Consider the following 23,221-nt stretch of genomic DNA (forward strand, 5'->3'; position numbering starts at 1 on the left):
CCACTTCACAATTATGGGCCACTTTGTGTTGGTCTATCACAGAAAATCCCAATAAAATACATTTATGTTTTTGGTTGTAACATGACAAAAAGTTGAAAAATTTCAAGGGGTATGAATACTTTTTCAAGGCACTGTATATGTGTATAATTACATAGTATCCTATGCTGTCTATGTAAACCTGTATATTCAAAGTCTATGTATAGAATTATATTATACATTGTATCCTTGTCTCTCTTTCCACCCCATGTGTTCTGCCTGCTCTCTGCCTTGGGTTTCATATCTGGCTGTGAACAGAGAAGACATTTTTTCTAGAATCCTCTAATAATGAATGGTTAGAGGAACCTGTCTGGTTGATCGTTGCCTATCATTTTCTGGGATGGGAAATGTTTGGCCTGGAGGGAGTGTCCTATTATCTACCGGTAAACCCAACGCTCCCTCACTTTTCACCTTGTCACGGTGAGAATTGCTCTTCAACATTTCCTATATAAAGCCCGTCAGCCTTCATTTTCACCATTCTTAGCAGCTGCAGAGAGGACATCCTGTAGGACACCTAAGAGGAAACCATGGCTGGTGAGTCCCGGGCAGAATCTGCCATTATTTCTGTAGGGTCTGGCTGTCCAGAGACAAATTGCTGCAAGTTCACCCCTTCACTAATTGTATGATGTCTGAGATTGCAGGTGACTGTGTGTAGGGTGGCCACCTTCAAACCCGAACACTTAAGCGGCACACAGCAATTTTTTTTTTTTATATATATAGTATAAACTATACATATATTTTGCTATTAAATAACATTTCTAATCATATGAAGTTAATAACAAGAGTCCCTCTTTACATCAGAGTCCACAGAGTTCCCCTTTTACATCTGAACTCGCAGAGTTGCCTTTACACTGTAAGGGGGGACTCTGCAGACTCTGATGTAAGGGAGAACTCTGGAGACTCTGACATAAGGGATGCTCTGGGTACCCTGATCTAAGGGGGAACAGTGAGAACTTTGATGTACAGAGAGGACTCTGATGTAAGGAGAAATGCTGTGGCCTCTGGTGTAAAGGGGAACTCTGATGTAAGGGGTGCTCTGAGAACCCTGAATTACCTTAGTGTACTCACTCAGAGGGGGGAGACTTCAGTCACAGACAGGGATGGATGGGGAGCTCACTCACCCCTTGGCAATTAGCACCTCTCATTCAGATGTATCTGAGGCTGCTGGATTTCAAATTTCTGGCCCCCACTTTCCTTTTCTGAGGCCCAGCGCTGGGGTTTGGAGTGTGAGCAGACACAGAGGGGTAGGGGCAGGAAGGAGAAGAGCAGATCGAGCCCTCTCTCCTCCCCCGTCTGTGTGTGTTTGAGGGGGTTGCTAGGTTGTTGCTGGCTTTGGGCAGTGTGAAAGAGAATGTAACAGACACTCTCAGCTTAGACAACTGCAACCAACATCCCTGCTGGGAAGCCATAGTCCAGTGTGAATCATGTGTCCGGGTTTCAGGCAGTCTGAAACCCAGACGCTGGTGTCAGTGGGGGGGAATTGTACCCCATTGTTGGTGTTAGTGGGGGGAATTGTACCCCATTGTTGGTGTCAGTGTGGGGGGGTTGTACCCCATTGTTGGTGTCAGTGGGGGGGAATTGTACCCCATTGTTGGTGTCAGTGGGGGGGGGTATTGTACCGCATTGTTGATGTCAGTGGGGGGGAATTGTACCCCATTGTTGGTGTCAGTGGGGGGGGGTATTGTACCGCATTGTTGATGTCAGTGGGGGGGGGAATTGTACCCCATTGTTGGTGTCAGTGGGGGGGGAATTGTACCCCATTGTTGATGTTTTACAATGTCGCAAGTATTAAGAACTAACTGAATCTGCCGCACATTTCAGGAAAAACTACACAAAATGGGCGGCGGGGATTTTTTAAAAATCTGGCTCAAGCCATTTTAAAGGGCCATACCACCAGAATTCCGGTTGTATTAAATTCCACACAATGTTTGCGGGGGGGGGGGGGGGGGGTTGCTTACTTCTGGAATTTACAAGGGCGGACAATAAACCAAGAGGTGACTCCACCTGCCATTCACCTGCCATTCAAATATTGCTTGTGAGTGGGCTGACCCATAAGAAAAAACGTTCTGTAGCTCTCCAGTTACCAATCATAAATCTCAGCACCAGACTTCACCTAATCATTAACAAGCAAGGTTTTTATTTCCCTTTGTGGATAGGGTAGGAGGGTTACAAAATGTGTTGGGTTTCTTTTTTTTTTTTTCTGTCTGTGTCCCCACTGGGGAGATTTCCCCCTACTTCCTCTCCCAGTGACACCCAAGTGAGGAAGAACAAGGGGCACCGGGACAGAAAGATACCGACAGCAAAAACATCCTGATCAAGGTTCCAACCTTTTCCCACTGTACTAATTAAAGGTATTTTCTTAGTAAAAAAGACCCTAAGGTCAACGCTGCACTCAATAATTAGCAAATAATAAAGAGTGTGAAGCGGCCAGCACCCAAAGTTCAATACCACAAAACTTCCAGTATAATAAATAATGCAATAAGTGCGGCGCTAAAAATTGAGAAAAATAATTGAACTAAAAAAATGATTGGGAAATACTACAAGATAATGAAATAAACCCCCCCCCCCCCCAAAAATTTGAAAGTTGGAATTGAATATTAAATTTGAGAAGAGTAAATCTAAAATACAGCAGCAAGCATAATAGTGAAATACTCAAATAGTGACAATTCTAATAATAAATGAAATAGAACATAACAGTTAACAAAAAAAAAAAAGAAAAAAAATCCAAAAAAGAAAAAATAGGAAAAAAGAAAACTAAAGCAATGTCCCAAAGTGATCATTAAGAAAATCCATAAGTAATCTGCCTCCACAGGAGAAAAAGTGAATTGCAGGAAAACAGAAGCTGTGACTCCAATCTTCCTAATACGAATTAACATGTGTTCAGGTCAACACCCAAAAGTGAGGTAGCTTGCTTACCAAAAAGCCATGACTGCTGCTAACAGTCTCTCCCAGCACAGGGAATTTTGAAAGTCTCCCCAGAACTTAATGTTCTCCAGATTAGCCGTTCTTTCTATTAATGCTCAGAAATAGAAAATCGAAACTTCCATAGTGCAGTATATCAATTCAATCTTATTTATTAAAAGAAAGATTTGCACTTACAAAAACGACGTGTCATCAAGAGCGGTTAAAATCTCGTGTAAAGCTGCGGTGTCTCTATTCGCTTCTCCCTATTCCCAAATCGTTCGTCTCACCACCGTCGCGGAAGGCTGGCGTGATGACGTCACCGTCCGAGGCTCCACCCTACGCGTTTCGTCACGAATGGACGTCTTCTGGGGATTGGCCGAATGGATGTGTCATCACTACGAAGGTGTATATATATATATATATATATATATATATATACCCCTAAGGCGCCATTTTTACTACTGGCGACCGGAGCAATATCATATACGAAAAAGTAACGAATCCATCTTAAAGTGGAGTTCCACTCAAAAGTGGTACTTCCACTCATCGGATTCCTCCCCCCCTCTGGTGTCACAGTTGAAACCTTTCAGGGGGGAGGGGGTGCAGATACCTGTATATTACAGGTATCTGTACCCACTTCCGGCATAGATAGCCGCAGAATCTGCGGTTATTTACGCCACTTCCTGTTCCCCCCAACTGTCTGCTGGAAAACACACGGGTCCCAGAGACAGCAGGAACCAGCCGTATTGCGCTGCGCGACTCGCGCATGCGCAGTAGGGAACCGGGAAGTGAAGACGCATGGCTTCACTTCCTGATTCCCTTACCGAAGATGGAGGCGGCAGCACCCGAGGACCGAGAGACGGCTTGGCCTCGGGTGCCGACATCGCGGGTGCCCTGGACAGGTAAGTGTCCATGTTTTAAAAGTCAGCAGCTGCAGTATTTGTAGCTGCTGACTTTTAAAAAAAAATAATTTCGGCGGAGCTCCGCTTTAAGTGTTGGCTACTAATAGGAATAGGGGAATAGAGACAATGGATATCATCGCCATCTAGTGGCGGAAAAGCAAAACCAAAGAGGAAATTATAAAAAGGTGGCTAATGAACGCAAAGGGAGGGGGGAAGTGATGGGATTTTAATAGTGACACCATCAGCTCGATATAAATGAGACTACATGGAATATATTCATTCAATAACATGAATATGTGCAAAAAATATTAATAATCATACAAAAAAATTATATGAAAAAAAAAAAAAATAAAAGGAATTTTATTTTATTTTATTAATTCAATAATATGAATATGTGCAAAAAATATTAATAGTCATACAAAAAAATTATATGAAAAAATAAAAAAATAAAAGGAATTTTATTTTATTTTATTAATTCAATAATATGAATATGTGCAAAAAATATTAATAATCTTACAAAAAAAAATGTATACAAATATTCATCCAGCTAACCTTCCCTTCCTCCCAATGCTGCTGTCCAAAGATGCCCCCTTTGCTCCTTCATCCAGAGTGGGTGCACTCTAATACAGGAGGTGGATTAACTGGCCAGATCACCAGGTGAAAACAGGGGGGAAAAAAGCCAAAAAAAAAAAAAAGAAAACGAATGCAGCCGCCACATCTAATGATTAGTAAGCTGCAATATATGACATTTTGTGGTTTTGGGTTTATTACTGCTTGAAAGCTACACAAGCAGTAAAACACAAATGTTTCCCAGGAGCCACCATGGTCTTGATCTTCAACTGTCCGCCTTGCTCGCTGAGCCTAGGACTACAAGGGAGCTGCAATTTTTTATTTCACACGATATCTGTGCGCATTTTCAGAAAAAAAAAAAAAAAACACACATTTTTTTTTTTTAAATGCTTTTTTATTGAAAAGTTATAAACTTTTATAAAAAAAACTCATAAAAAAAAAAAAAATGTATACATAGAATATCAGATCATAGAGGACTTCCACCAGTCTAATGTCTGAGAGATCACACAAATGGGTAGGAGACCTAGCAGCGGAAACAGGGATATCCCACATTACAATCAGCAAATAAGCCATAAGGACAGTTGTGGTAAGTCACGGCTTGTACTAAAATGAATTTTAGTGCACACAAACTCTACATAATACCCAATTTTTGGTAAAAAAACAGGACGGAGTTGCATCAAGTAAATAGATACCAAACATGTTAAGTCTGAAAATTGTGTGCGCCCATGAAATAGCAAAAAAACTATGGCACCTACATTTTTTTTTATATATAGGGGATGCTTTAAAAGCCATTAAAGGTGCGGGACCTATGCACACGATTGCATTCTCTTATATTGGGGGGGGGGGGTGCTTTTAATTTGTTTTTCATTTTATTTTTATTTTTTATTATTCTTATTATTTTATATTAATATTTTTTCTATTTTATTTATTTATTTATTTATTACAATCTAAGTTTTAAAAACGTTTTAAACATTTAACATGGGGGGGGGGGTGCTTTTAATTTTTTTTCATTTTATTTTTTATTATTTTTATTATTTTATTTATTATTATTTTTTTAATTTTATTTTATTTTTTTAATTTTATTTTTACAATCTAATTGTTAAAAACGTTTTAAAAATGTAACAGTATTGCTATCACAAGAGGGGCTAAAAAGTCCGCTATGTGATAGCAGGGGCAGTTGACAGATACTCTTTCAGTCATTGTTATGCCGCGTACACACGGTCGGACTTTTCGTCTACAAAAGTCCAACGGACGCTGACGGACTAAAGCTGGCTGGTAATCCGATCGTGTGTGGGCTTCTCCGGACTTTCAACTGACTTTTTTAGCCTCAAATCCGACGGACTTTAGATTTGAAACATGCTTCAAATCTTTACGTCGTAAGTACGACGGACCCCGAAATCCGCTCGTCTGTGTGCTAGTCCGACGGACAAAAACCCATGCTAGGGCAGCTATTGGCTACTGGCTATGAACTTCCTTATTTTAGTCCGGTGTACGTCATCACGTACGAATCCGTCGGACTTTTGTGTGGTCGTGTGTAGGCAAGTCCGTTCGTAAGAAAGTCTGCCGCAAGTCCGCCGAAGGTACGTCGGAAGTATGTCGGACAGGCTGTCGGACTTTTGTAGACGAAAAGTCCGACCGTGTGTACGCGGCATTAGTTTTTCATACAGACGGGGTTTAGGTTAGTCATTGTCTTCCTACTCTACAAAAGACTGGACAAACCTCCTCTGTGCTGCAATTATCTGATGTAGAATTGTGTCAGATACGACTTCTATAATCCCCATACACACCATTAGATTTTCTGCAGATTTTTGTCTTCAGAATTACCAAAAAACATGTAGTGCAAGGGCCTGCCTGATTGCATACAAATTGAAACTCTTATGCCGCGTACACACGGTCGGACTTTTCAGCTACAAAAGTCCAACGGACGCTGACGGACTAAAGCTGGCTGGTAATCCGATCGTGTGTGGGCTTCTTCGGACTTTCAGCTGACTTTTTCAGCCTCAAATCCGACGGACTTTAGATTTGAAACATGCTTCAAATCTTTACGTCGTAACTACGACGGACCCCGAAATCCGCTCGTCTGTGTGCTAGTCCGACGGACAAAAACCCATGCTAGGGCAGCTATTGGCTACTGGCTATCACCTTCCTTATTTTAGTACGGTGTACGTCATCACGTACGAATCCGTCGGACTTTTGTGTGGTCGTGTGTAGGCAAGTCCGTTCGTTAGAAAGTCTGCCGCAAGTCCGCCAAAAGTCCGCCGGAAGTCTGTCGGACAGGCTGTCGTACTTTTGTAGATGAAAAGTCCGACCGTGTGTACGCGGCATTAAGGTTTGACCTCATATTATATGGTTTTGGTAAATCTGAAGACAAAAATCTGCAGAAAATCTAATCTACTGTGTATGGGGCCTTTAGTCTTAGTGAAGAGTTAAGCGGCCTGTGGATGGTGCCAAGTAAGCAAGTAACCATACTGTCCAAACAGACTGGGTCTAAAGAGTTATGTCAATGCATAAATTTCATACAGAACTGTTATGTCCATCTGTTCCCAGGTAAAACGGCGCTGATTGTTTTAGCTCACCAGGAGCGCACATCTTTTAATTATGCCATGAAGGAGGCAGCAGTGAGCGCTCTGAAGAAGAAAGGATGGAAAGTGATCGAGTCTGACCTCTATGCCTTGAAATTTAATCCTGTGTCATCACGGGATGATATTACAGGTACATTATTTTACATTGGAAACAATCAACTGCTTTCTAATATTACTGATTCTATTTCATGGGTAGGAACATAGGTGCGAAAAGTGAGGGCGAGTTCCCGCTACCTGTGTGGGCAGCGGTGCCGGTGCATTGAAAATAAAATGCATTGTACTCTTTACTTTCTTTCAACTTTATTGTAGTTTTACAAAGTGGCAATTCATTCCTCTATAGGCCTCGTTTACACGAGATGTACTACCGGGAGGGGGGCAGCCTTAGGGCTGGTGGGGCAAGTCCAGTCAAGTGGTCCATTGAACCACAGAATCAGCTCACCATCCATGCCCACCTGGTTTTCAATGCAGCATCACCAGTGCCCATCGGTGCAGCCTCATCAGTGCCCATCAATGCAGCCTCCCCAGTGCCCATCGGCTCAGCCTCATCATTGCCCATCAATGCAGCCTCAACAGTGCCCATCAGTGCAGCCTGATCAGTGCCCATCAATACAGCCTCACCAGTGCCCATCAGTGCCCATCAATGCAGCCTCATTAGTGCCCATCAATGCAGCCTAAACAGTGCCCATCAATGCAGCCTCATAAGTGCCCATCAACGCAGCCTCATCAGTGCCCATCAACACAGCCTGATCAGCGCTCATCATTGCAGCTTCACCAGTGCCCATCCAATGCAGCTTCACCAGTGCCCATCAGTGCAGCCTCATCGGTGCCCATCAGTGCAGCCTCATCAGTGCCCATCAATGCAGCCTCATCAGTGCCCATCAATGCAGCCTCATCAGTGCCCATCAGTGCAGCCTCATTAGTGCCCATCAGTGCAGCCTCATTAGTGCCCATCAATGCAGCCTAAACAGTGCCCATCAATGCAGCCTCATAAGTGCTCATCAATGCAGCCTCACCAGCGCCCATCCAATGCAGCCTGATCAGGGTAAATGGGGTGTATGAGGGGGGAGATGGGATGTGGGGGTCAGCTGGGGGTGTCAGGGTCTCTCACCTGGCAGCTCAGCTCAGCAGGTCTTTGCACACCATGGCGCATCAATGCAGCCTGATCAGTGCCCATCCATGCAGCCTCACCAGTGCCCATCAATGCAGCCTCACCAGTGCCCATCAGTGCAGCCTCACCGGTGCCAATCAATGCAATCTCACCAGTGCCCATCAATGAAGCCTGATCACTGGGGCAGGGTAAGTGGGATGTATTGGGTGGGAAATGGGATGTGGGGGTCAGCTGGGGGTGTCAGAGTCTCTCACCTGGCAGCTCAGCAGGTCCTTGCACACCACGGCCTCCTGGGGGGTGATGCTCCTGGGGGCAAGTTGCAGCCAGCGCCCAGCCCTGCAGCCCAAGCCAGTCACATGCATCCCGACTCCCTGGCACACCCTGCCTCTAAGACTCTGGTCTCCGTGAGTTGTAGTTTCCTCTGCGCTTGAACGTGGACTATAACTCCCAGAATACAACAGTGGCCGTGACCCCTGCACGACTTCCTAAAGAAGAAAAAAAATGGCAGCGGCCAGCCACTGCCGGACGTTTTCAACATAAGTTAGGGCTGCCTGGGGGACAATTGCCTCCTTGCCCCTGGCCCAGCCGCCCCTGGGTACTACATTATAGATTTTGGAACGAATAGATTTTTCCAATGGAAAATCACATTCACCATTCGAAAATTGGTTTGTTCAAGAAAAATTCTCCATTCTGCTCCTTCAATTTTCCTATCGCTATGGTTGAAAACGAACACGAATGTGACCCCATCGACGGTTAGAAATCAAACTAATGTAAAGGTAAATTTAGATGGCTTCTCTATAATCAGTGGAGAGGGGTTTGATTACTAAGGGCTGCTCATAGTTTCACAGGTTGCTGCTCTGCTTCTTCCCCATGTGTTCTAGAGGATTCTAGAAGTATGGTGGGAGAAAAAACAGAGCAGGCAGTCTGAATATTTATGGAACTCCAGCCAATCCAGGGGAGGTGTGCCCAGAAGGTGGTGGTGAAAGCCCATAAATAGTCTTTAAATAGAGGCCTGAGCAGCAGCAACGGTGTTCCTGGGTCCATTTTTGCTGGAGGGGACCCCTGGTATAGCTTTCTGGAAAGATCGGTAGAAAGAAGACACGGAGGTCCCAGCTAGGTTTATCTGGGGGGCCTCTTCACAGCTAAAATCTGAAACTTAAATTAGGTCTGGAGAAGCTCCCTGGAGAGAGTCAGGAGGAAGTTGGTAGGAAAGAGTCCAGCTGTCCTATGATGGTGTGAGTCTACACCTCCCTCACTAGGAAGAGCCAGGTGGATATAATTAGCACACTCTAGCTGGCCCCTAGGGACAGCATCCCCTGGAGCCCTCCTAGCAGAAGAAGAACACTGTGGAAAGGTCTCCCAGCCACTTTCTTCCAGGGACTGGCTGGGGCATGATGAACATTCATACTGTTCTTTTGACTATGCCCTAAGTTCTGGAAGCTTCTCTCCGAAATAAGTGAGAGAAATCAAAAACACAGCTAGGAAACCCTGAATTCTAGCATCAATCTTTATAGTAGCAGGCATACATTAAAGTCCCAAACTCAGGTCTTACAATGTCCCAGGAGCTGACTGATACCCAGCTTCCACAGGTAGATCCTCGGTGAAAGATATAAGAGATCCTTCTCCAGACAAGGACTTCATGACATTGCCCTCCAGTAAATTATTCTTTAGCAATCATCTCCAGGCCCTCAACCCAGCACCTGCTGAGGCCCAAAATCAATTTTTAAGAATACTCTGGAAAGGCCCCCAAACAGTTATCACCTCCCAAGCCACCTTCTGGACACACACCTTCCAGGGACTGGCTGGGGCATAATGAATATTCATACTGGTCATTTGACTCTCCCTGCCCTAAGTTCTGGAAGCTTCTCCCAAAAACAGGAAAGAGAAATCAAAAACGTAGCTAGGAAACCCTGGCCAGACAAAAACAAGAGATCACTGCTTCACTGATTACAGTGAGGCCAAAAGTGAAATTTAGACAAACTCTCTAACTAGAGGAGGGCACTACATCTGTTAAAAAAGAAAAAAGTGGCACAGAGGGCTGGGGGTGGGGGGCGGGGCGTGGGGGCGGTGGTTGGTGGATGGGGGTTGGGAGGGAAGATTTTAAGAAAACAGAACATAATTATTTATTGCTTTATTGCTGATGGGTATAAATTGCCGAAGATGGCATGGCAAAAAATGTCTAGGGGTAGATAGAAGAGGGGAACAACCGAGAATAAACCATCAGAGGTTCTAGGCCTAGGGCTGGTCTTATTTACCTTCTATAGACTTGATTGTAACCTTTTCATTATTTCCACAGGTACACCCAAGGATCCAAAACATTTCAAATACGGAGCAGAGACTGCAGCAGCATTTAAGGAAGGCCGCCTTGCCAAAGACATCATTGAAGAACAGAAAAAGATTGAAAAGGCCGACCTTATCATTTTCCAGGTATGTCTATTGAAGTATGTCTATAATGTAGCGCTACTCCCATAGGAGTCTTACCCACAAGCTTCGCCCCACAGCCAGGCACACAGGCTCATTCACAGGTTTCTCCAATGAGCAGTCTAGGGGGTGTTGTTTTTATTTTTGGAGAACTTGGATAGGGTTGAGGGAATTAGGTGGGTTACTCCAAAAACAAAACTATGTACAACTTGCGGACTTAAGTATTCGTTCAGGACAAGCTATATTAAAGTCCATGCTTGTAGCAAACCGTAGACTTCAGCTTTAAGGTAGTAGTAATAGTAGTAGTTATCTGTAACCTCTTTTCTTAGAGCCACAAGAGAAGAGTCCCTTTAAGTAGCAGATTTCCTGGACAAAGCTCTTCAGGACACCAGGCAGTGTCCCCTTTAACTAGACCCAGAAATGACTCTCTAGCACCAGAGAGGTGTGCAGAAGCACAAAGCTCTCCAAGATCTCTCAGAAGCATCTGTACTCACACAAGGCCCAAGGACAGCGGGTTGCCTCCTTCCAACTTCCAAGCGACACCTTACTCCGGTGATACCAGACTAGATCTTCAGTGGACTACCCCTCTCAGTCAGCTTTCTTTCTAGCTCCAAGGTCTCAGCATCTCAGGCCCTCAGGTCGCCCACCTGAGGCCTCACGACAGCAGACATAGCAGCATTGTTTGGAAGGCCAGCGTGCCCTCCGGGCTGGACTAATGCTCTCCAGGAAAAGACCCCAAGCTCAGTGTGCTCACAGAATACACTATATTGTCAAAAGTATTGGGATGCCTGCCTTTACACACACATAAACTTTAATGGCATCCCAGTCTTAGTCCGTAGGGTTCAATATTGAGTTGGCCCACCCTTTGTAGCTATAACAGCTTCAACTCTTCTTGGAAGGCTGTCATCAAGGTTTAGGAGTGTGTCTATGTAAATGTTTGATCCCAAAGGTGATCTATCGGGTTCAGTTCAGGACTCTGTGTAAGCCAGTCAGGTTCCTCCACCCCAAACTCGCTCATCCATGTCTTTATGGACCTTGCATTGTGCACTGGTGGGCAGTCATGTTGGAACAGGAAGGGGCCATCCCCAAACTGTTTCCACAAAGTTGGGAGCATGAAATTGTCCAAAATGTCTTGGTATCCTGATGCCTTAAGAGTTCCCTTCACTGGGACTAAGGGGCCAAACCCGACCCCTGAAAAAATAAAAAAACTTGCTCCGTATTCCCCCCTCCACCAAATGATTTGGACCAGTGCAAAAAGCAAGGTGCTTGTTTTTGGATAGAGTAGGAAAAGAGTTAGAACCCCTGTCAGGTTGAATTTGCTGTCTGTGCCCTGCGCCTTCTCTGTTTGTCCTGGTGACCGTTATCACAGTGATGGGAAATCCAAAAATGTTACATTTGTTACCGAAATAGGAATAGAGGAGAAACCTTGTTCTGGTGACAACTGTCTAAGTGGGGTTTTCCTTCACTTTGAAGAATTTCCTCCCATGTCCGTTGTGTCTCTGGGACAAGAAGTAAAGGAAAATCTCCCCCATTAGACAACCAAAAAGGAAAAAACCTGAAAGGGATGGGCATAATTGTTGGGAAGTCTAAAGCTGGCCATGCACTAGTAAAATTTAGTTTGAAATAGTTAATTTTATGGTTAGTGGGGGTCAAATTGAAATTTGTTTTTGAGCTCAGTGACAAGAAAATTCAAAGGAGCAGGATGGAAATTTTTTATTAAAATTAACTCTTTTTTTACGCCTGTAGGTGTTTTTCATTTGGGAAAGTCCATTCATTCGAAAATCGAATGTGAAAAGCAAACTAAATTTTGAAGTACCTTTGAACAACATTTGTCAAGTCATTGAATGTACTGAGAATTTTCGCACAAATTTTCGTATGAATGTCTTTCCAAAATCTAGTAGTTTATGGCCTGGCCAGATTAAAGCAGAGCTCCACCCAAAAGGGGAAACTCCGCTTGTTTGCACCCTCCCCCTCTCCAGCGCCACATTTGGCTTTTTTTTGGGGGGGAGGGGGGATACGGTAGCTGGTTTTGACAGGTACCTGCTCCCACTTCCTGCTCAGATTGCCCCCCTCCCCCCCCTCCATCCTCCGCAGTCTTCTGGGACACATCACAGATCCCAGAAGACTACGGGACCTTTCACAAGGCTTTACTTCCTGTTTCCCTTACTTGCTATGAAATATCGGCTTGGATGACGACATTGTTGGAATCCTTGACAGGTAAGTATCCTTATATTAAAAGTCAGCAGCTACAGTATTTGTTTTAAATTTTTTGGTGGGAGCCTGGAGCTCCTCTTTAAGTAAGGTTGACAAAGCTGCTTCATGCTGCACGTTGGCTTTGGTCTCCTGAATCCCGAGCTGCTCTGTAATGTATTTACCAACCCGCACCTGACTCCCCCTATTGGTTCCTATTGGTTAGTCAGGCTTCCCATCAAAGTGATGGGCAGATGGTAGTGTGCATAAGACAGCCAGAGAAGCTTGTACCCAATGCTACCCCATCTATTAGATTGTTTGCTGGTCATCTTTTATCTTTCTGTACATGTTTATTTGTGGATATTTGTAGATATTTATTTATTTGCACTATATAATAATGAAAGCTATGTGTTATATGTTACAGTTTCCCCTGTATTGGTTTGGGATGCCCGCTATAATGAAAGGATGGTTTGAGCGAGTTTTCCTTTTGGGTTTTGCCTACAGTTTTCAGACCATGTACTCTGAAGGACCATTCAAGGTAAGAAAAAGTGAACATCGGCCATTGAAATTAATATAGGGAACCTGTCTGAGACTTCGTTTTAACTGTCCAAGTCTGGGGTGTCCAACCTGTGGCTCGAGGGCCGCACGCAGCCCCAGGCGCCCATGAATGCGGCCCGACACAAAATCGTAAACTTACTTAAAAGTGCTGATTTTTTGGAATTTACATTTACACTTAGCGAACACATGCAGCCGAAGAAAAATCTGACAGAATCTCTTTGTTGGACTTTTTGGAAGCTTTATCTTCCCATTGAAAAATCTCCCACTCTTCACAATCGCAGCTTATTCATGTCATCAGTTTTCAGCAGCACCTATATTTTTGAGAAACTATTTTCAAGGATGAATCACATGAAGGGCAAAATTAGAGCCAAAATATCTGATGAGAAGCTTGAGGATTTGTTTAGAATTGCTACTCCTTCCATCCAACCAGATATTGATGTGTTAGTTTATCAGAAACATTGTTAATTTTAAAATTAAGTTTTATTACTCAGACACATTATCTATATCAGGGATCATTAACTTGGGATCTGCTCATCAGCTCTCCTTATTATTAATGTATTTTATGGGATTGCACGCAACCCACGCCCAAATTTTTTTTTTATTCAACCAAAAATATTCAAGTAAATATTAATATCTATTAATTTAACAATGTTTCTGATAAACTAACACATCAATATCTGGTTGGATGGAAGGAGTAGCAATTCTCAACTAATGGTTTTACACCTTCATTTGAGTCCAGCTGTGTTTGATTATACTGATTGGACTTGATTGGGAAAGCCACACACCTGTCTATATAAGACCTTACAGCTCACAGTGCTTGTCAGAGCAAATGAGAATCATGAGGTCAAAGGAACTGCCTGAAGAGCTCAGAGACAGAATTGTGGCAAGGCACAGATCTGGCCAAGGTTACAAAAAAATTCTGCTGCACTTAAGGTTCCTAAGAGCACAGTGGCCTCCATAATCCTTAAATGGAAGACGTTTGGGACGACCAGAACCCTTCCTAGAGCTGGCCGTCCGGCCAAACTGAGCTATCCGGGGAAAAGAGCCTTGGAGAGAGAGGTAAAGAAGAACCCAAAGATCACTGTGGCTGAGCTCCAGAGATGCAGTCAGGAAATGGGAGAAAGTTGTAGAAAGTCAACCATCACTGCAGCCCTCCACCAGTCGGGGCTTTATGGCAGAGTGGCCCGACGGAAGTCTCTCCTTAGTGCAAGACACATGAAAGCCTGCATGGAATTTGCTAAAAAAACACCTGAAGGACTCCAAGATGGTGAAAAATAAGATTCTCTGGTCTGATGAGACAAAGATAAAACTTTTTGGCCTTAACCCTTAGCGGTATGTGTGGAGAAAACCAGGCACTGCTCATCACCTGTCCAATACAGTCCCAACAGTGCAGCATGGTGGTGGCAGCATCATGCTATGGGGGTGTTTTTTAGCTGCAGGGACAGGACGACTGGTTACAATCGAGGGAAAGATGAATGTGGGCAAGTACAGGGATATCCTGGACGAAAACCTTCTCCAGAGTGCTCAGGACCTCAGCCTGGGCCGAAGGTTTACCTTCCAACAAGACAATGACCCAGAGTGCTCAGGACCTCAGCCTGGGCCGAAGGTTTACCTTCCAACAAGACAATGATCCTAAGCACACAGCTAAAATAAGGAAGGAGTGGCTTCACAACAACTCCGTGACTGTTCTTGAATGGCCCAGCCAGAGCCCTGACTTAAACCCAATTGAGCATCTCTGGAGAGACCTAAAAATGGCCGTCCACCAACGTTTACCATCCAACCTGACAGAACTGGAGAGGATCTGCAAGGAGGAATGGCAGAGGATCCCCAAATCCAGGTGTGAAAAACTTGTTGCATCTCCCAAAAAGACTCATCAAAAGGGGCTTCTACTAAATACTGAGCAAAGGGTCTGAATACTTAGGACCATGTGATATTTCAGTTTTTCTTTTTTAATAAATCTGCAAAAATGTCAACAATTCTGTGTTTTTCTGTCAATATGGGGTGCTGTGTGTACAATATGAGGTGCTGTGTGTACAATATGGGGGGCTGTGTGTACAATATGGGGGGCTGTGTGTACAATATGGGGGGCTGTGTGTACAATATGGGGGGCTGTGTGTACAATATGGGGTGCTGTGTGTACATTAATGAGTAAAAAAAATAAACTTAAATGATTTTAGCAAATGGCTGCAATATAACAAAGAGTGAAAAATGTAAGGGGGTCTGAATACTTTCTGTCCCCACTGTAGTTACATAGTAAAAGAGGAAAAGAGATTTCTTCTCCAAATACGGAAAGGTTTCTTCACAGTAAGAGCTGTGAAAATGTGGAATAGACTCCCTCCAGAGGTGGTTCTGGCCAGCTCAGTAGATTGCTTTAAGAAAGGCCTGGATTATTTCCTAAATGTACATAATATAACTGGGTACTGACATTTATAGGTAAAGTTGATCCAGGGAAAATCCGATTGCCTCTCTGGGATCAGGAAGGAATTTTTTCTCCTGCTGGAGCAAATTGGATCAATTGGTTTTTTCGCCTTCCTCTGGATCAACTGTGTGTATAGGATTGGGTATATGGGATTGTAAGATATATATATATATTTTTTTTTTTATGGTTAAACTAGATGGACTTGTGTCTTTTTTCAACCTGACTAACTATGTAACTATAGTAGGTGAGGTTGAAAAAAGAAACAAGTCCATCAAGTCCAACCTATTTGTGCAATTATATGTCAGTATTACATTGTATATCCCTGTATGTTGTGGTCGTTCAGGTGTTTAGCTAATAGTTTCTTGAAACTATCGATGCTCCCCCCGCTGAGACCACCGCCTGTGGAAGGGAATTCCACATCCTTGCCGCCCTTACAGTAAAGAACCCTCTACGTAGTTTAAGGTTGAACCTCTTTTCTTCTAATTTTAATGTGACTTTGTGCAACTTGGGTCGCATCAGAAGTCGCACTAGTGTGAACCGGAGGCTTAAAAATTTTATGTTGCTAATATTTTGCTATTAAAATGTTGCTAATAAAACCTTCCTTTATATAAAGACACATACTTCAATAGAGGGTGCCCGATGAAGTACGATAGAGTCTGGTGTACATGGTTAGATGAAGTGGAAACAGCTTGCTGAGTCTCTAAAATAACATGATGGGGGTTGAGAATAATAAAAGTATTGGGGGGTTGGGGTTTTGTTTTTATATTGCTACAACTGGGATTGGGGACTTGACGTCTCAAGTGACCTCTAAAGAGATACAAGAAGCGAGCCATGGGTTTAGCTCAATCTATGATAAATACAAATTATAGTATTCAGCCATGTGATGTGTATGATACCTTGTATAGGCACCATAGTTTTTGAGTTGTGTATGTATTGTTTGTCTTGAAAAATGCAATAAAAATATTTAAAAAAAAATGTTGCTAATAAAGCAAAAAAAAAAAATATATGAATGTCCTTGAATTTTCTCTTGTTCATATACAAGTCCAAGCTTGGCTATATTGCATCAGTCCACCCCACTCTCTTTTGTTGATGTACAAAGCTGGTCCTATTATATTTAAACCTGTCCTGGACGTTTGATTTGGGTGATATGTGGCCAGATTTAGATGTGGTCATTTCCCAAAGAGAAGGGGACCTGGACAATGCAACACCACTAATAACAAGTATGGAAGCCTCATGTTTTATTGGACACTAGATGACCCCTCTATGTAGGATCTGGAACAGAGAATAGTGGACTGCATGGGGTACCCTGAGATTTGGTTTTCATTTTTCTCTTTTCATGTAATAATTACAGAATAAGAAAGCGTTGCTTTCATTCACAACTGGAGGGGCCCAATCAATGACCACAACTTCAGGGTTGAATGGAGACATAAATGTCAGTCTATGGCCACTCCAGGTAAGACATTGTCTTTTTTATGTTACACATAAGAACAATAACCCATCCTGATGTCCCGTCCTGTCCAGGGTTGGCGATGTATTGAAGGACTTGGGTTCTGTGGCTGGTTAGAGAATAATGGCTCAATCCAACTTGCCAATACAATCTTGCAAAGATTAATGGGAAATGGCAACATTCTAAGTGCAAAAATGTCTGATGTTGACCGATACCAATCACATACATCAGTCAAAATCCTTTTCCAGCTTAAAAATCATTCTCCATAGAAAGTCTTTTTTTTGTTTTTAAAGAAATCTAAATCAGTAAACTTGACTGCCTAAAGGGCAATGGCAATCCTAAAAAATATCTGTAACTGTTCAGTGTGCAAACCAGGGGCGGCCTATCCATGCGTCCGGCCCCTATGCAGGAGGCCGGATGCATGCATTTCAATGGGGGGGGGGGCTTGAAGCACTATATTAGAGCCAGAGGCTCTAATAGGCTTCAAAATAGGGTGGGATGGGGCGCAGAGAATGCCAACGAGCCCACCCAGGCTGTTTGTAACACTGGACCTCCTCCCGGCCAATCAGGAAGCAGGTCTTGAGACCCATTACCCGATTGGCTGAAAGAAAAGACGAGCTTATTGGATGCCTAGGAGGAGGGGAGGAGCCCCACAAGGAAGCCTGTGTGATGGAGAAGATGATGCAGGAGCCGCTGCCCGATGCCTGCCACCTAGATGGGTTAAGTGCTGGACTGACCGGTGTTCTGCCGAGAAAGTTCCGCTCGGCGGATAAGTTCCCCCCTCTACTGCGCCTGCGCAGTAGGATCCGGCGGAAATAGCCGAAGCGGAACAGCTGAAAATCAGCTGTACACAGCGCCTGTAAGAGGGCCCCTCGCGGGCTCGCTTCGCTCGCCACGCTTCGGGCACGACCCCGCTTCGCTCGGCTCTTTTAGATTCCCCCTCTAGGTCCACTTGGATGGTGGGGAAGGAACCTGGACCTAGGGCGCAGGCGCCGTGTACAGCTGATTGAAGCGTTTGAGCTTCGGCTATCTCCGGCGGCTGACAGTAGTTCGTACTGCGCAGGCGCTGCGCCTGCGCGGTACAGGGGGGGAACTTATCCGCCGAGGAAACTTTCTCGGCAAGACACCGGCAGGCAGCGGGTGGGCGGGGGAGGTGCCCCCAGGGGAGAGGGGGATGTTTGGGCCCCCCCTCCAAAAAAACACCAGCCGCCACTGGTGCAAACAATCAGGAACAAGACTCTAAACACATACATAAAACGGCTGCAAACTTGAAAGCCTAACTCCAGTGAGCTTTTTTTTCTTTTTTTTTTTTTTTTATAGTTTTAGGCCTCATGTACACTAGGATATTTTTACAGCTGCTCCAAGGGGTGTTTTTTTTACAGCTTAAAAATGCCTCTCCATGTTGTTCTATGTGTCCATGCACACAGTGGTGGCCCATCCATTAGGAGCGCAGGAGCGCCACCCCCCTAATCCATGCGCCCGGCCCCTAATCTACATGCAGGGCACCTGATGCATGGATTTCAATGATTTTCAATGATTTGGAAGCACATGATTAGAGCCAGAGGCTCTAGTTGGTTTACAAAAAAAGGGTGGGCTCGGGGCGCAGAGGTGATGAAAAGCCAAGCACATGTTTCCATTCAGATGTAACTCCTGACGCCCACCAGCTTTCTGCTCATCCATGCTGCCTTTGTCATTGCCTCCTCAGTGTGATCCTCCCTCATTCCTCTGGCCCCTGCCACCCAGTGTGTCTCTCCACTCACCCAGCTCGGCTTTCCCTGCAGCTACATTATGTGAGAGGGATGGATTGTTAGGATGTTGGGCCCCTCAACACTGACAGGGCCCTGGGCAGGTGCCCCTTTTGCCTTTCCTTAAAGATGGCCCTGTGTCAAACATTCCCATAGACACCCTCCTAAACCTTGTGGACGGCCTTCCCAGAAGAGTTGAAGCTGTTATAGCTGCAAAGGGCGGGCCAACTCAATATTGAACCCTACGGACTAAGACTGGGAGGCCATTAAAGTTCATGTGCGTGTAAAGGCAGGCGTCCCAATAGTTTTGGTAATATAGTGTAGATGGCCTTGTATGCAGAAGGCCATGCAATCACTCATAGCAAAGAAACGAGAACAAGGTGTTTTATACATATACCCATTACTGATGAGGGGGTAATTTATGTGAAAAAAATAATTAACCAAAAGATAATGTTGTCTCAGCCCAGTTGTGGCCAATGAAAAACAAAAGACAACATGCAGGTTGTTGGCCTCATTGGTTGGAGGTTTCACCCAGTCACCTACTTCTTCACCAGGGTAGTCGTTCATACTTTATTATACCATAGAAAGATATAACACATCAGACCACCATCCTTATGAACAGGCAGTTACGTTGAAATGCTTTATAACTGGGTCAAGTTATTGAGCTCCATCCAGACACTGTTCTAGGCAGCAGAAAAAAACAATAGGCAACCTCAAGATTTCATGCATCACATCTTCATGACCCAACAGTTATTGCTATAACTCACCATATTATCTCATTCTGTCTGCAGAACGGTATTCTGAATTTCTGTGGCTTTAAAGTCCTGGAGCCCCAAATCTCATACGGCGTGGCTCACGTGCCCCAGGAGGCCCGTGTGGAGATACTGAAGAGCTGGGAGAAGCGGCTGGAGACTATCTGGGATGAAAAGCCCATCAAATTCCTTCCACTTCAAGACTTTGAAGGCTTTTCTGGTGGATTTTCACTGAAGAAAGAAGTGGAGGAGTCGCTGAGGGAATCCAAGTATGCTCCAACGGTGGGGCAGAACCTGGGGAAGCCTCTACCGCCTGACAGCCAGGTGAAAGCATAATGCTCCAGGCTGTAAAAAGACTATATTATGGCACACTCAGGGGATGCGGTACTGTGCCACCAGTGGGACTGGGGTAATAGTACAAAGCTGTGACTATGTACTTTGTTTATGAGTGTCGGAAGGAAGGATGGTTCCTTAGCCAACAGCAACCAATCCCAATTTCCCTTTTCATGTTTCCAGTGCAAAATGAGAACATGAAATGGTGAATTTGATTGGTTGCTATGTGTAAAAGAAGACTTCCTCTGGACATTTATAAGCCTGAGAACTTTTACAATGGCCAACCTTGGCAGTTCTCTTACCATATCTTCTATATTTTCTACTGTATATCTGTATTGTGCAACCAAATATTTGTACAGCGATGCACCAGATTGTCCGAAATGTCAATACCTCATTGTATCTGTCCTCATAGATGTTACGTTTTTTAGGCGATGACAATAAAAAGAAATATTTCAACACAAAAAATGTTTTTATTTAATCAATAATACACGTTTTTCAGTTTTACAAAAATCCCACTACAGTAAAAAGGCATAATAAAAGGTTGAAGTGCAACTGGAATCTGCTGCATTCTGTATGCAGTATCTCACATAAGTGAGTACACCCCTCACCTTTTTGTAAATCTTTTCTTCTATCTTTTCATGTGACAACACTGAAGAAATGACACTTGTCTACAATGTAAAGTAGTGAGTGTACAGCTTGTATAACAGTGTAAATTTGCTGTCCCCTCAAAATAACTCAACACACAGCCATTAATGTCTAAACCGCTGGCAACAAAAGTGAGTACACCCCTAAGTGAAAATGTCCGAATTGGGCCAAATTAGCCATTTTCCCTCCCTGGTGTCATGTGACTCGTTAGTGTTACAAGGTCTCAGGTGTGAATGGGGAGCAGGTGTGTTAAATTTGGTGTTATCGCTCTCACTCTCTCATACTGGTCACTGGAAGTTCAACATGGCACCTCATGGCAAAGAACTCTCTGAGGATCTGAAAAAAAAAGAATTGTTCCTCTACATAAAGATGGCCTAGGCCAGTGATGGTGAACCTTGGCACCCCAGATGTTTTGGAACTACATTTCCCATGATGCTCATGCACTCTGCAGTGTAGCTGAGTATCATTGGAAATATAGTTCCAAAACATCTGGGGTGCCAAGGTTCACCATCACTGGCCTAGGCTATAAGAAGATTGCCAAGACCCTGAAATGAGCTGCAGAACGGTGGCCAAGACCATACAGCGGTATAACAGGACAGGTTCCACTCAGAACAGGCCTCACCATGGTCCACCAAAGAAGTTGGGGTCACGTGATCAGCGTCATATCCAGAGGTTGTCCCAGAAGGAAGCCTCTTCTAAAGATGGTGCACAAGCTGTACACTCACTACTTCACATTGTAGCAAAGTGTCATTTCTTCAGTGTTGTTACATGAAAAGAGAGAATAAAATATTTACAAAATCTGAGGGGTGTACTCACTTTTGTGACATACTGTATGACAAGAATACTTAACTAAAGATGCTGTTTCTGCCAAGGGTCCCGTTTGCTGTTACGCAACATGGCCAGAAGATCAGATCAGACGCTTGCATGGTTACAAGCTTTGGTAGGAGACAACCCTATTCCAGTTTGGCTGTGTTCTTTAGACTTGAATCTAAGGAAAAGACCACCCCCGGCCAACACCTTACCTGTATCTGTCATTACGTTTAATTAATGTTATACTTTTAAGTATTTGTGTTTTCTCTCTTTGCACATATCAAACACAACCCCAAAAAATGTGACAAAACACTTTGACATTTAAAGTCATGTTTTATATATATATACTATATATATATAGGCTTACCAGATCACCAGCGATCGTCCTTACTCAGGAAGCTTATTGGGATCTCTGATCCTCAGATGGAAATCCGGAAATGTTCTCCCGCCAGCCCCACTGTGTTCCCCTTATGGTGACAAGATGATCCAGCTCACTGTCTCCCATGGGATGGATCGATGAATCCTCAGAGTTTAAATGGGTAAAAAACAGGGAGACTCCTCATGGTGTAGTATGGTGTCAGCCTTTTTATTTTAAAATCAGTGGACTCACATATAAAACAAAAAATGCTGCTGGCTGTAAATCTCTCCACTATAGCCAGTGCTATCCTTCAAACAGTCATGTTGGCATGCATTAAAAACGGGATCAACTCCAGAGATAAAACGATAATTCTCCCGCTCTACAAGACTCTGGTCCGGCCACACCTGGAGTATACTGTCCAGTTCTGGGCACCAGTCCTCAGGAAGGATGTACTGGAAATGGAGTGAGTACAAAGAAGGGCAACAAAGCTAATAAAGGGTCTGGAGGATCTTAGTTATGAGGAAAGGTTGCGAGCTCTGAACATTTTCTCTGGAGAAGAGACGCCTGAGAGGGGATATGATTTCAATGTACAAATACCGGACTGGTGACCCCACAATAGAAATAAAACTTTTTCACAGAAGAGAGTTTAACAAGACACGTGGCCACTCATTAAAATTAGAAGAAAAGAGGTTTAACCTTAAACTACGTAGAGGGTTCTTTACTGTAAGAGCGGCAAGGATGTGGAATTCCCTTCCACAGGCGGTGGTCTCAGCGGGGAGCATCGATAGCTTCAAGAAACTATTAGATAAGCACCTGAATGACCGCAACATACAGGGATATACAATGTAATACTGACATATAATCACACACATAGGTTGGACTTGATGGACTTGTGTCTTTTTTCAACCTCACTTACTATGTAACTATATGTAATAAATTTTAAAAAAGCCTCCGTGCAGCAGCGTGTGCGCCAACGTCCCTACGATCGTTTCGTTATATGTAACATTATCAGGGGTACGCCCCAGTAGTTTTTTCAGGTTTTTTTCTGCCCTAGGCCTAACTAAACTCGTGTACCCCCTAATTTAAATATGACCCACCCCTTCCTGTCAAGGCCACACCCCTTGCTGTTTAAGAGCCGCCCTGAAATTTTCGAGTGGGGACACTAGTTCTGAGGGCCTGGGGGGGGGGACAATGGATTCCCTTAATTTGCATAGATTTCCTCTCACTTCCTGTTTGGCTATGGGGCAGGAAGTGAAGGGAAATCTCTGCAATGGGACAGGGAATGGTGAAAAATAAACAGCGCAAGCCGTCGGGGACTCTTTCCGTGCTGCCCCCCCTGCAAAGTGCTGCCCTAGGCCTGGGCCTTGTCGGCCTAGGCCAGGATACAGCGTTGGTGGGCCCACACGCTCGCGGCTGCACTTTAAATAATTCTCTTGGGAAA

General features: G+C 44.1%; 1 protein-coding gene across 1 annotated transcript; it reads left to right on the forward strand.

Annotated features, from left to right (window-relative positions):
- The first annotated feature begins 421 nt into the window (after window positions 1–421).
- Window positions 422–20,432, forward strand: LOC141112811 (NAD(P)H dehydrogenase [quinone] 1-like). The gene is made up of 6 exons (XM_073605874.1): window positions 422–570; window positions 6,960–7,124; window positions 10,399–10,529; window positions 13,138–13,251; window positions 17,042–17,143; window positions 19,674–20,432. Exons 1-6 carry the CDS (start codon window positions 564–566, stop codon window positions 19,968–19,970), a joined length of 816 nt encoding a protein of 271 aa, XP_073461975.1. The 5' UTR covers window positions 422–563; the 3' UTR covers window positions 19,971–20,432.
- The last annotated feature ends 2,789 nt before the right edge of the window (window positions 20,433–23,221 follow it).

Source organism: Aquarana catesbeiana, linkage group LG11, assembly GCF_042186555.1.
Source record: "Aquarana catesbeiana isolate 2022-GZ linkage group LG11, ASM4218655v1, whole genome shotgun sequence".
Taxonomy (NCBI): domain Eukaryota; kingdom Metazoa; phylum Chordata; class Amphibia; order Anura; family Ranidae; genus Aquarana; species Aquarana catesbeiana.